This window comes from Gymnoscopelus microlampas (assembly GCF_963454915.1).
Source record: "Gymnoscopelus microlampas genome assembly, chromosome: 18".
Lineage (NCBI taxonomy): Eukaryota > Metazoa > Chordata > Actinopteri > Myctophiformes > Myctophidae > Gymnoscopelus > Gymnoscopelus microlampas.
This window is the reverse complement of record NC_139955.1, coordinates 18,312,497-18,325,394: the sequence shown is the minus strand read 5'-3', so window position 1 is coordinate 18,325,394 and position 12,898 is coordinate 18,312,497. Positions and strand designations below refer to the sequence as shown.

General features: G+C 41.7%; 2 protein-coding genes across 5 annotated transcripts; one reads left to right on the top strand and one right to left on the bottom strand.

Moving 5' to 3' along the window:
* Positions 1–547: 547 nt before the first annotated feature.
* mrnip (MRN complex interacting protein) lies at positions 548–5,203 on the top strand. 4 transcript variants are annotated; one of them, XM_084041394.1, is made up of 7 exons: positions 548–673; positions 1,071–1,130; positions 1,757–1,863; positions 2,773–2,851; positions 3,163–3,302; positions 3,435–3,588; positions 4,408–5,203. In XM_084041394.1, exons 1-7 carry the CDS (start codon positions 614–616, stop codon positions 4,954–4,956), a joined length of 1,149 nt encoding a protein of 382 aa, XP_083897520.1. In that variant the 5' UTR covers positions 548–613; the 3' UTR covers positions 4,957–5,203. The 4 variants fall into 4 exon arrangements, with proteins under 4 accessions (XP_083897520.1, XP_083897521.1, XP_083897519.1 ...); XM_084041395.1 differs by having other exon boundaries at positions 2,773–2,854; positions 4,411–5,203; XM_084041393.1 differs by having other exon boundaries at positions 2,773–2,854.
* Positions 5,204–6,029: 826 nt separating this feature from the next.
* sqstm1 (sequestosome 1) lies at positions 6,030–12,257 on the bottom strand. The gene is made up of 8 exons (XM_084041385.1): positions 11,986–12,257; positions 10,639–10,734; positions 10,039–10,370; positions 9,353–9,473; positions 8,848–8,928; positions 8,375–8,559; positions 7,391–7,574; positions 6,030–6,741 (listed from the first exon to the last, which is right to left on the bottom strand). The coding sequence occupies exons 1-8, from the start codon at positions 12,164–12,166 to the stop codon at positions 6,584–6,586; spliced, it is 1,338 nt and encodes a 445-aa protein (XP_083897511.1). The 5' UTR covers positions 12,167–12,257; the 3' UTR covers positions 6,030–6,583.
* Between the last annotated feature and the right edge of the window lie 641 nt (positions 12,258–12,898).

The window sequence follows — 12,898 nt, the reverse complement described above, 5'->3', positions numbered from 1 at the left end:
TATATTCTACACCAAGCAAGCACTATGCCAGCAATAGATATATTGGTAATTGTAGACCAGCAGCTCCTCCTTTGGTTTGTAAGTGAAGCACTGATGAGCAGTTTCTCTGTTATTCAGCTGTAAAATGGAGGTGCTATTTTCCCAAGTTTTGCCTCTTTCTTATATTATTTGACAATTTGGACAAAGTTTGACCAGTTTATATTTATATTATAGTTTAGTTGATTACTTTTGATGCAGTAATAGTCTTTTTTAATGGTATTAAACGGGTCTTAAACGTCCTTAAATTGTCACTTCACTGTCATCTGGGGACCCCAAAAAAATCATGTGGGGACCCAGACAGAGAACCACTGACTCAGTAGAACACAATTTTCCGTGGATGTGCGAATAAATAGATGTTTGCGACCTACTACATCTTTGCTTTGCTGCCGTTCACTGTCTTTGCACTAGATGGCGAACAAGCATATGGCATAACTTCGGTGAAAGTGGCGCTCAGAATTGACGTCATCTAGTTTCAAAACATTCCCGGGAAAAACGCGACAGCGCTAATAGCTAACAGGCTAGTAGCAAACGGGCTAGCTGAACCTTGCTGTTTCTGATCTTTCATCTTGCTAACATGGTGCAGGAATTCCATGTAGTTAAGTGCTTCTCATGTCAGACCTTTCAAGTGCATCAGGTAACCTTTAACTTAGTTTATGTATGTCGTTCTTCAGTCAGACTAACCGGCCAGTAGTTTTATGATGAGTTAACTAATGTGCTACAAATCTATAAAGCTAATTGGTACAGTGGTGGAAGAAGTACTTTATATATACTTTAGTATTTTATACTTACGTAAAAGTATCAATACTCCAATGCAGAAATACCCTGTTACAAGTACTGGTATAAGTCTGGTATTCAGAATTTACTACCCTGGGGTTAGGCTTTGACTTTTACAGGGGCCAGTTTCGAATTGCAGCCAAACTGTGGAGTTTGGAATACTATCTAGTTTTTCACGTCTTGTTACCATGTACTTAACGGAAGTGCACATTATTATCGAGATGACACTGAAAATTGTAAATGTATCTGTATTTCAGGTTAAAAAGAGCAAGAAGTGGATTTGTAAGATGTGTGGTGAGAAACAGTCTCTTATCAAGGTAAAGTCATTATTACAATTATGATGAAATACTGGAAGAAAAAAAGAGAAAACAAATCTCTGAAGGGAAATAATCTGAAAGCTAGAACATATATGTCATAAGATTAACTGCTATATTTATAGCAGTGGTTCTCAAACGTTTTCAATTTCACATAATATGTATTTGGCTGCAGTGCAGAGTAGACCCCCATCTGAAACGATTTTGTGCCAGAGGCAATGGCCCCCATACTTTGATTTAATACTTTATTAACAGTTTGCAAAAAAAAAAGCACAGAGGTACAGTTTCAAAAGGATGCTAAAAAGATAAACCCAACCCAAGAAAGCACTATGGCTTGTTTCCACTGGGGTCCTGAAATACAAGATGTGTTGTGTTGTTCAAATGCTTAGAAAATATTCCAAATTGTTCGATGTTTTAAATAGCTGATCTACAATGCACGCTGTAAGCTTGTAGACCAGCTATTTTCAAATAAACTATATATATTATATGGTTAAAGTGGTTAACTGATTTAGATGAAATATTAACACATTTTGCTGGGGACCCCCTGGAACCCCCTCAATGACCCCTGGTACTCCCCAGACCCCATATAAATTTGAGAACCACTGATTTTTATTTTCTTATATAAACAGGAGTTTGGACGTGGCTCAGGGGCGGACTGCCGACATCACGTTCAGAAGCTGAATGGCATGCAGGGAGAGAGGATGATGGAGGCGGAGCAGACTGCTTCGTTACTATGGTAACCAGCCTACAGTACCAGCAATAATGACCTCATTACATACCTGGATAGCACACCTGCTCAATACTGTACATCGTGGCTGTCAGGCAGAAACCTTGTAGAAACCTCTTCCATCACTCATTTTGATTCTTTTCATAAATGAATGCCTACTTCATACAAGAGTATCACACAAAAGTAGTGAAAATAGCACATCTACAAGCTTGTGAGTTTGACTATTTTCCCTATAATAAAAAAGGAACGGTTTTGGACAGCAACAATATATTACTGCTCTATTCTAAACACCAGCTCACACTTAAAATAAGCTTCAGTTCATAGATCACCAACACTAGAAGCATCCTATATTGCAGAGGACAGAGCAGTGATTCATTTAAACAGGTCTAGGAGTGTTCTCACTGGAACCTGTTTGGCTGCATACCAAGCAGCTCTAGTTAAACCTGACTACTATTTATATAACAATACACAACTCCATGACGACTGTCAGCCCTGACAGCTCTCCCTCAGGGCTGTTACCTTGGTGCCGGCCCAAGCATAACTGAATCATATCTGCACTCTTCCAGCCTCCCTTATATACCAGGTGAGACCTACCGACAATAATTAGTAATTAATTGATATATCAATTAACTAAACAAACAAGGCTAATGGCCCATGAGTTATGTGCACAATGTTTCCCCATTCCTTTCAAAATGCATTTCGACTTGATGACAATTAATTATTGGAGCAGCTGTGCAGTGTGTGCTTGCAATGTCCCTTTTTTTAGTGCCTATAGAGCACAGGTTGCCCTGTGACAGGGAGTATCTATACTTTGACTCAAGTACTGGGGTTGAGTACTTTGCCCACCACTGGACAAGAGACATCCTAATATGATTGAAGTTTATCTGTAATACATCTAATGTGTGTCTGGTCTACCAGGGAGGAGACAACGACGGAGCATGTGACACAGAAGGGAGGAGACGGCGATGTGGTGACACCCCAGCAGATGGGCACACAGGTTGTGAGTTATTAAATATATGGCAAAATTGTAGAGGCAAAATGATGTATTTGTAAACCACCTGGATTCAAACCTAGCACAGTAACATCCTGAGTATTTTTTTTTTAACTCAGAGCCTACAAATGGGACTAGTTATTATGTATATTCTGTTACAAGTGTATCCATTTTACAATGAGGGTTCCGTATAGGAAAAAACAACAGCAACTACTGCTCAGCCACAGGGGAATCCCCCAATATCGAGGTTTCTGGACATCAATGCGACATATGGAATGGAAATTATTCTATGATGATTCTAGTTTCTGTTTCTTCAGTTGGATCCTCAGGTGAGTCGGTGGAGTAAATACCTACACCAACCAGAGGCAGGGCACAGTCCGGAGGCGGAGTCAGAGGACGAGAAGGAGGAGAATATTTACCTTGACAGAGACTGTTTCCACGTCAACAAGAAAGTGAGGTACATCACATGACTCCTCCTATGCTGTGGCTCTTACCCACAGCTAAATATGACTCATCAACTAAATGATGAGTCATGTAAATGTCTTGTTGATGTTTCTAGTCAGCCAATGAGCTTTCTTTGTATTAACAGCAACAGGAAGCGGAAGCGGAGAGGAGCATGTGGAGATGAAGGGAATTACTACAGTAGAGAGGAGCACAACAATCTAAACCATGACGTGGGCCGTGACTCTAAACCGACCTGTCACCCTGAGTACCCTAGTACTAACAGCTGGAGGAGGTCGGAGGTACAGTAACACACTCTACTTCTTGACCACCAGGGCACAACGTGTTCTCCCAATGGTTCATATATCCTATGAAAAAGCGCAGTCTTTGCATTCCGTAGTATAGCTTACGAAAATGATGTGCATATCATATGTTTCTTTGAAAAGACTACCAGCACTCACTTTCATCCATTAAGGATCTTGTTTTTATTGAAGTCTTTAGCCCCCAGCAGCACTCATATACCGGACGTTTCGGCCTCACCAGGCCTTCCTCAGTGTGTGTAAAACATAACAAATGGTATCATATGTTTCACAATGTGGAGCATGTAAACTCAACCTTCATATCTCTTAGTCCCCCTCTCTTAGTCCCCCAGTTTCACTTTAGTGAAAATAAGCTATACAGTATTCTTGATTGCCTTACTTGACGGTAGTTATATGTGTGTTATATTTCTGTGTCTGATGGCAGTAATCGCCGCCACTACTTGTAAAATGGCCTGACTGGCCGTTGCTGTTTATGCCACCTTTTAAAAGCTTCTTATTTAGGCAACATAGGTTTGAAAGTGTAGCAGGCAGCCACAAAGGTTTGCTGAATAGAGTGCTATTTCCATTTGCATGGCCCAATGTATGACTCTGGGTTGAACAACATTTACTTGTAATTTGCATATGCACAACCACATCACCCACTGAGTACATGTATTCTTTTGCCGGGGGAATTTGGCCTGTTCTCCTCTCACTGCACAAGATTAGTGAATAGCATGAAAAGGTCATTTATGCATGGGTACTCTTGCAGTGCAGTGAGTACCACCAGGAGGTTATAGCACTGATGAGCTCTTCTCTCAACAGCAGGCACAAGAGAGAGGCACTGTCTTCTCCAGCTTTAAGAATTCATCTAAAAGACCAGCCTGTACCACACACATCAGTACAGCGAACAGCACATCTCTCCCAAATCCAAGTAGGCTAAACACAGCCACTTCCTATCCAGACATACACTCTGCTACAGCAATCTCCTCTCCGCCTCCTGGTTCCAACACGGTCTCTAGATGGAATCAGTACCTGTCTACGCCACATGTGCTGGAGGAAGAAGATGATGGTGATGAAGGCTTCTGCGTGCCGGAGGCCATAGCTGAGCACCAGTCTGTTGGGACAGTACGTTCCGCAGGGGACCCAGCCTGTAGAGGTGCAGCCTCAGTGGGAGGGCTGGGGAGTGTCCGTTTCAATAAGACGAAGACAACAGCCAGTCCCTGCGGCATGGGAGAGGCCAGTAGTAAGCCTGCTCACATAACAAGACCTGCATGTTCTATCAGTGTGGCTCCACCGATTAAAGGGCTACACCTTTCCCTCCCTACTGACTCGTTGTTTAGCACTGGAGAGGATTTTGATGATGGGTTTTAAAATAATGATTCCTCCAGGACCCATCGGAACTGTATTAGCCTTCAGTAGAAATTAATGATTTTTTGTAAGATCCTCAGAATTAATTTAACTCCTAAGAAGAGTTAAGTAGATTCTTGCTTTGGATGCTGTTCAATTCCATAAAAGCTCAAGTCATGTACTAGCGTGGTCATTTTAAACCTACACACTGCATGTCCATAGCCGTATGAGGCTTTATAGTGTTTTTTTTTTTCATTGCACGGTTCATTAATGCAGTGAAATGTATTAATACATGATTCATACATTTTCAAACTGGTACCTCTTGTAATCAAGACAAATTAGTTGGAAAAAGTTCAATATTGGAACTGAGTGACACATTACATCTGACCATTAACATGCTGGCTGTTTAGTTTTTTCTTTTTACCCTTTAAATAAAAATCACACCCTGTGTGAAGGAAGCGGTGCCTTTGGGACGGGCCTTAACTCATTTCAGTTCGTCCCTATTGGTGGTCTGAGTCCACGTACCAAATTTGTACTTGGTAGCATGCTGCAAACTGGAATGATGGCTGTTTAAAGCCCAGCCAATGGGCAGACAGAGGGGGCGGGGCTTAAGTAATGACAGTTAGTCCCTATTGCTGCCTTTAGTCCATGTACAAAATTTGTACTCCATAGCATGCTGCGAACTTCAGTTATGGCTGTTTGAAGGCCAGCCAATGGGAAGAGGGGGCGGGGCTTCAGCAATTCATGCTGGTCCAAGTCCACATACCAAATGTGGACTTGGTGGCATGCTGCAAACTGGAGTTATAGCTGTTTAAAATCCCGTGCTCATCCCGTGCTCATACGGGCGCTGGGGGTCCCTGGACCCCTCTTTGATAACGTCATCAATTCATGCTCGTCCCTATTGGTGGTCTAAGTCCACATACCAAATTTGGACTTGGTGGCATGCAGCAAACTGGAGTTATAGCTGTTTGCTTCTTTGCCGTGCTCATCCGGACACACGGACGGACGGACAAAGTCAAGCTTAGAGCGGTTGGCACCGCTAAAAATTCTAGTACACTGGAAATGGTTATAGGGAAATAAAACCAATGAAATGCAAGTATATATTGTAGGAGCTGTTTATTGTGAACACAGGGTTAAATGCAGATAAACTTTAACCATACTCGACTTTTAGTCTCAAACTATAACCGGCTGTCTGCAAGACCTTAAAGGTCGAAATGAGTTAAATCCAGGTCAAACACTTGAGTCTGTCCCACATTTTAAATAATGCATATAATATTTGAGTTGGATGCGTTTCGTTTGTGCACTACTCTAGATCACCCAGTTTAACTTTTGTTTCATTTCTCACAAAATGTGTCAACATGTTTAACAATTCTTTGAACCTGCAGATGCATGTGTTATATCTGACAACCACCTGTATGTATATCAGAGACCCCAAAGAAATATTTTCAATTTAAATGACAACTTCATGTCCTAGCGAAAACAAGACAAATACAGTAGGAAAGCTGGTTTATGATTTAGAATACAATCATTACTGCATAGTCAAACGTTATTTAACTGATACATAAAAGCTCTGCCTTATGGACGGTTAATAATTACTGAGTAACATAAAGTGGAGCTGAGACAGAAGACAGGCTGTGTATGCTGGGAGCGGTCAAGGGTATGTGGGAGGTTTAGAGTAGTGGATGGTGTCCAGCGCCGCTCCGATGTCGTAGTTCTTTGTTTGGAGGAGTCCAGTCAACCAGCCACCATCGTCACTGAAACCCATTGACAGCATCTGCGCCAGGGATTCAACCAGCTTGGGGTCTGGGTCTAGAGAGCAATTGATAAGAGATTGCAGTAATAAATCAATTGCATTATTAAATCGATAACACATTTAGAGTGCTAGATTAGATGTACAGAGTGGCTTTGCAAGGGTACGTGGTTACATTTGGACATTGTTCTATAGTGACTTCTAAAGTGCAAGATTGTATTTGTAACTAAGTAACATCAAACCTAACAGCTGTGTAAACAACATGCCATCTAAATAACATTCTTAGTATCCGTGGTTGAGCAAACAGTAGGCCTATGTCGATCTGGTGAATAACATAACACACATGAACAAGTAAACAACATGTCTGCATAGTATAAATAGCAGCCATCAAAAGATAAGCGTCAAGAAAAACGTTGTAGGGTAAGTTACTTTGCAGATAAGCCGCCTTGCTGCTGAGCCAAAGAACAGTAACTGGCCGAGTAGGGAAACAACGCATTTTTGTGTCCTATTTCAGCAAACATTTTGTTGGTACAGAAATGGAATACATCATTAATGAATTATAGAGATTTATTAATTATGATCATTTGGGGGGGAAATTATGAATTAAAACTAAACCCTGCACATTACCTTTAATATTAAAATAATACACAAAGTATATCAGGTTTACAGGTATAACCTAGTGGGAGGCACGGTAATTCATTTTACTACCTTGAGGAAGGTGGGGGTAGATGGCAGCTTCACGCAGGCCTGAAGGGCCGTCGGTGGGTGGGGCCTCCAGGGACCCTGGTGCCTGGTCTTCCAGCCTGAGGGACTGGAGCTCTCCAGTGGAGGGGTCCACCTCTTTAGGAGTCAGGTGGGTCCATTCCTCATCGCTCCCTTGGTCCTTGGGACCCTGTGGAGAAATAATTCCGATAAATCCCCATAAAATAACCTTCAGAAAGACCTAAAGCCAAATACAACACCCTATAGACAGATAAAATACAGCAGAACAATCCACAGACAAGAATTACACCTAACCTTGACTCCAAAGTCCAAGACCTGAGTAAACAGCATCAACTATAGTCTGACTAACCTCACCAGGCTTTCATTCCGAACTGACCAGTGTGATCCGTCTAGGCCATGTTTTCTATAAATTGGTTTCCGCTTTGTTTGTTGCCGAATAGAGCAATTAGTCTCACTATGAGTTGAGATAAAAGATGGATATTCCAAGTTTTACTTAAGGAACTGGTAGGATTCATCAAATTACTCATTTAATCTGGTAGAGGGGAATCATTTTGAAGGAGCACGTTTTGGGTTTCCACCATGGTTTCCGCTCCGCCTGATGACTGCAAAAGTAGTTGATCCCAGTCTACGTCAGATATATAGTAGACTGAAAGAACGAGCCCAATCGATGGTCTTGAAGGGCGGAGCCAAACCCAGGCGCTGGATTCCAGCGCCTGGGTTTGGAGCACTCTGATTGGTTAGGAGATAACAAGGTCCTAAGACCAGCGTTCCTGCAAGGTTCTCCCAGGCTTTTTTTCTTTTGAAACAAAAAAAAAATGCATGGGTTTCCGAGGCTAGATATATAGTAACTATCTATTCTAAATAACACCCTAAAGACAGTCAAAGAGTTTCAAAATGGCAACCTGCAGAACTGATTCGTTCTTTTGTACAAGATATGCATGTACGTGATTTAGCATGTGTGTGATGTACCTTATCTCCCCCACTAGCGCTCCCAATGCTGCTTGTTCCATCCACCTCCATGTCCCCTTGTTTGACCTCTGACCCTGCCGAGTCTCCCGACCCCGTAGCACTGGGTGGTCCGGCAGATTCCGGGGGAGTGGGGGTCACCTTGGTGCGTTGACCTTCATGTTCAACGTCAATGTCAACGTCGATGCCTGGTCAGGAAAAGACAATTTTGAATACTTAAGCCCTATATACACACACACACACACACACACATCATTGTAAGACCAATAGCAAAGATAGTTGATCTACTGTACAACAGTGACACACAGACAGGACTAAGTGTCCTGTCCATCACGTCTGAATATTAAGATATTGCATAATTTCATTGAGCTTCATTCATTATTGCATGGAATGTAGACAACGGGTAGGGCTGTACATGTATGTACAATTAGGCATAAGTACATGGGTGTGATTTGTTTACCACAGGGTAAATTTACCTAATGGACTCAGCATGGCAGCCACACCCTCTCCAATGTTCTTCAGGAAGTCGACGTTTGCCTGCGAGGCAGTGGCAGAGTCTAGGAGGAGGAAAAGGAGGTTTCACTATACCGTCTGATTTTTGGGTCCGATCCCAATTTTGAAGAGACCTTGACCACCGATTATTGATGTTTTGACAGATTTTTTGTTTTTGCCAAAATCTTGAAATCTACGTGAAAATCTTTGGTGTACGTGTATAGTTGAGAACGTACACCAAAAGTTGTTAAAAATCAGGACACATAAGCTGCATAATTGCAGATGCTGATGTCATCAAAATAATGGCCGATATGTTGGCCAGATCGGCTGTATCGGTCGGGCTCTACAAATAGGACTTCCAATAAGCAATCCCTGTCACAGATGTGGCCTTGAGCAAGGCACATGAATATTACCGGCCTCAAACTAAAAGGCCTGAGAGCTAAACTAACACTCAGGATTTAATCCTGTGTAGTAATTTCCAGGACTCACCAGAGGGGGTGCTGTTAGCCGGGTCAGCAGTAGGGGTCTGAGCCCCACAGGTCCTGGGTTGGCTCTGGTTCTGAGCCCTGCACTGCCTCATCCTCTTCAGCCACTTTCCACGAGGTATCCACTGAGGAAGGTTTACAAGTACAATTATGTCATCATCATCAGGCACATTACAAACACGGACAAAATGTCTCTTTTCAACATGTATATCCTTTTTTACATTACATGGGGTGGGTATTTAAAGATTTGTAATTTAAAAAGTAAACATCCGCACTCACTAAATAAGCGTCAAAGCTTATTTTCATGCATTACAGCTGCATTCACAGCAATGAACGTGTTTGTCTCTGTGATCACTGCTACAATGCATCAAAAGAAGCTTTGAAACTTATTTTGTGAGTGCGGATGTTTATTTTTCAATTCTGTATGTTTAAGAATCTGCACCCTGCATTAAACTAAGTTTTGTGAGTTTAGCTTGCAAATGCTTTGGACTATTTAACTTAAGCCCTATGTACTTTGTCATACAATGAATAGCAAAAATAGCCGATTGACATTGATTGACACAGATTTGCAATTTTCAAGCTTTTAGATTTTTGTGAAAACTTTCAACGACCCAAAATAGGGACGGCGGGTTTAAAGTGACTCAAGGTTTGACCAGCGGAGTGTTCAAATGAAGGATATATTATTCTGACCTGGAACATGTTGTTCAGTGGGTGCCAGATGGGCAGCAGAGCGTGTTCCTGGTGGATCCCAGTGGCCTGACACGCAGAGCACAGGTCATAGTCGGGACACACAGTGCACTTGAACCTGGTCCCCATAATGCTGCCCTCACAGCCGTCACACGTCACGCCAGGGTGCAGCATGGCAGGAGGGGGCCCAGCGGGGCCGTGGGGGGGTGGGGGTCCGTGGGGAGGAGCAGGGCCATGGGGAGGAGGTGGACCATGTGGGTGGGGTGGGAAGGTGAAGGGAGGGAACCCGCCAGGGAAGGCATGGAGGGGGAACTCACGACGATGCTCTTTCTTCTCTGGAATACAAAACAATAACACTTTATCAGTATAGATTGAGTAGAAAACAATAATAGCATTGATTGTAATATTGCTCACATAGAACAATATGATCAGCTTTATTAGTATAGAAAGATATAAAAGGGTAACATGTAACTTTGCTTTAGACTGAGAAACGATTGTAAGCGTGTATACTGTACAAGATATGTGCACTTTAAAGTGTTCTGTCTGTGTTCAGAAACACAGGCCAGTGTGTTAGTACATGTATGCATATATTTGTATATGTACCTTTGATGTACAGTCTAAAGGTTTGGTCCGACATGCAGGTCAGTCCCATTATCAGCTCCTCGTCTGTAGAGAAGGAGATCAGGTCGCCATCTTCATCTGGAGGACAACAAACATCTCGTCAACACACTTAACTCTGTTTACAGATTGCTGCAGATTGTTCTGGAACACAGAAATTCACCCGTGTGTGTGTGTGTGTGTGTGTGTGTGTGTGTGTGTGTGTGTGTGTGTGTGTGTGTGTGTGTGTGTGTTAGATAAACACGGGTGGTGCTCACAGTCGCGAAGTCATATTTTAATATAGACTATTACTTCTCTATCGGTTTCTTCTACCTGCTTATAACAATAATAACACTTATTAATGATACTTTAATGTAATAAATGTAACATTTAACTATTGAATTCACTCCTTCGTGTAGACAAAATCATGCCCAAAATGCCAAAACCCACAAGATATTCATTAGTCAATTGTTCATGTAGTCTAATAGTCTAATATGTCTCTGTATCATTAAGTCTATACACAGATTATTGGTCTATATGTCAGTATCATTAATAGTAGTCTGTGTGTCAGTATCATTGGTCTTTATGTCTCAGTATAAAGTCTGCTGTATGTCTCAGTATCATTAACAGTCCATATGTCTCAGTATCATTTATACATCTATATGTCTCATTAACATAAACAGTCTATTACTGTATCATCATGTCTCAGTAACATCATAGTAGCCTTAGCCTATTTTATGTCACAGTCTAAGTATCGTTAATTATGTCTCTGCATCATTAACAGTCTATTATAGCCTTGGATCAAGACTATCGTAGATGTATTTTATCGATTTTTACATTTGCATATCTACGAAAGTAAAAGTCTCAATTAAATACTGTGGATAATCGGATAATCTATGAGTCTTGATCCAAAGCTAAGTCTATTATGTCTCAGTAATATGAAAAGTATATTATGTCTCAGTATCATTGACAATCTATTATGTCTCAGTAATATGAAAAAATAAATAAAAAAGCTTGAACAGTGTATTATCAATGTCTCAGTATCATTCATTTTCTCTATGTCTCAGTAATATGAATAATAGTATGTTATGTCTCAGTATCATTCATTTTCTCTATGTCTCAGTAATATGAATAGTGTCGTGTCTCAGTATCATTATTGGTATAGATGTCTCAGTAATATGAATGATAATATATTATGTCTCAGTAAGTATCATTAATGATCTATATGTCTCAGTAAACTCATTAACAGTCTATTATGGCTCAGTAATATGAATAGTATATTATGTCTCAGTATCATTAATGGTCCATATGTCTCAGTCTATGAATGTCCTAATCTCATCTATAGTCACTTACCCTTGTAGAACATCTGGAAGGTGACATTTCTCAGGTTGGAGAAAACCTCAGCAACTTTCCCCTTCAGGTACTCAAAGCTGCTGGACACATCTTGGTCCACGGTGAAGCGTCGAATCTCCTTGGGGTTGTCCTCCTTCCCCAGGAGGTAAGCTTTCACTTGGATGGCCGTGGTAGTGGACATATTGGACACTGTCGTCTGTCTTCTGCTCGCTTTTCCACTTCGTTGCGCAGTAAGAAATTGTTTCTCTAAGGCTCTGCTGCACTTCCGTGTTCAATAACCTCACTTCGTCAAGTACAATATTTATCCCGCCAGCGGACCAATCACAAGGCCGCACCGCCCGAAATGTAAACAAGTAGGCGGAGCCGCATCCCGGGGTCCGACCAATGATAGGCTGAGGAATGACAAGGCACTTTCCATGGGGGATTTTCCTTGGTGAGGTCATAGTCACATGACACGTCATAACCATGTGACAACCAGCGTTGCCATGTCGGGTGAATATAAGCGACTTTGTCTGTAGAATTGCTTGTAAATAGTGTTTTTTGGGGGCTTGTGAAGTTGCTTATTTGGGCTTGCTAATGTTGTTTAAACCAGTGGTTCTCAAGTCAAGGACCCCAAATTAATACGTATTTGACAAAAAATGTCTTCAAGGTTTAAAAAATAATAATCTCACAACGCGTCGCATCATGACGCGCTGTGAGCTTGTAGATCGGCTATTTTCAAATAGCCAATGTTTAAAGGGCGGAGGGCTCGCTTCTTTTGGGCTTGTTTTCATAGACCTGGCTCAGGCTGCTTGATTCTCTTTCAAACCCTGGCAACACTGATAACCACGTGACAACAGTAGAGCGCAAGCACAAACAGACCATGAATCATGATTCCATATCAACATCATGCAACATTCATGTTTGGTTTGCA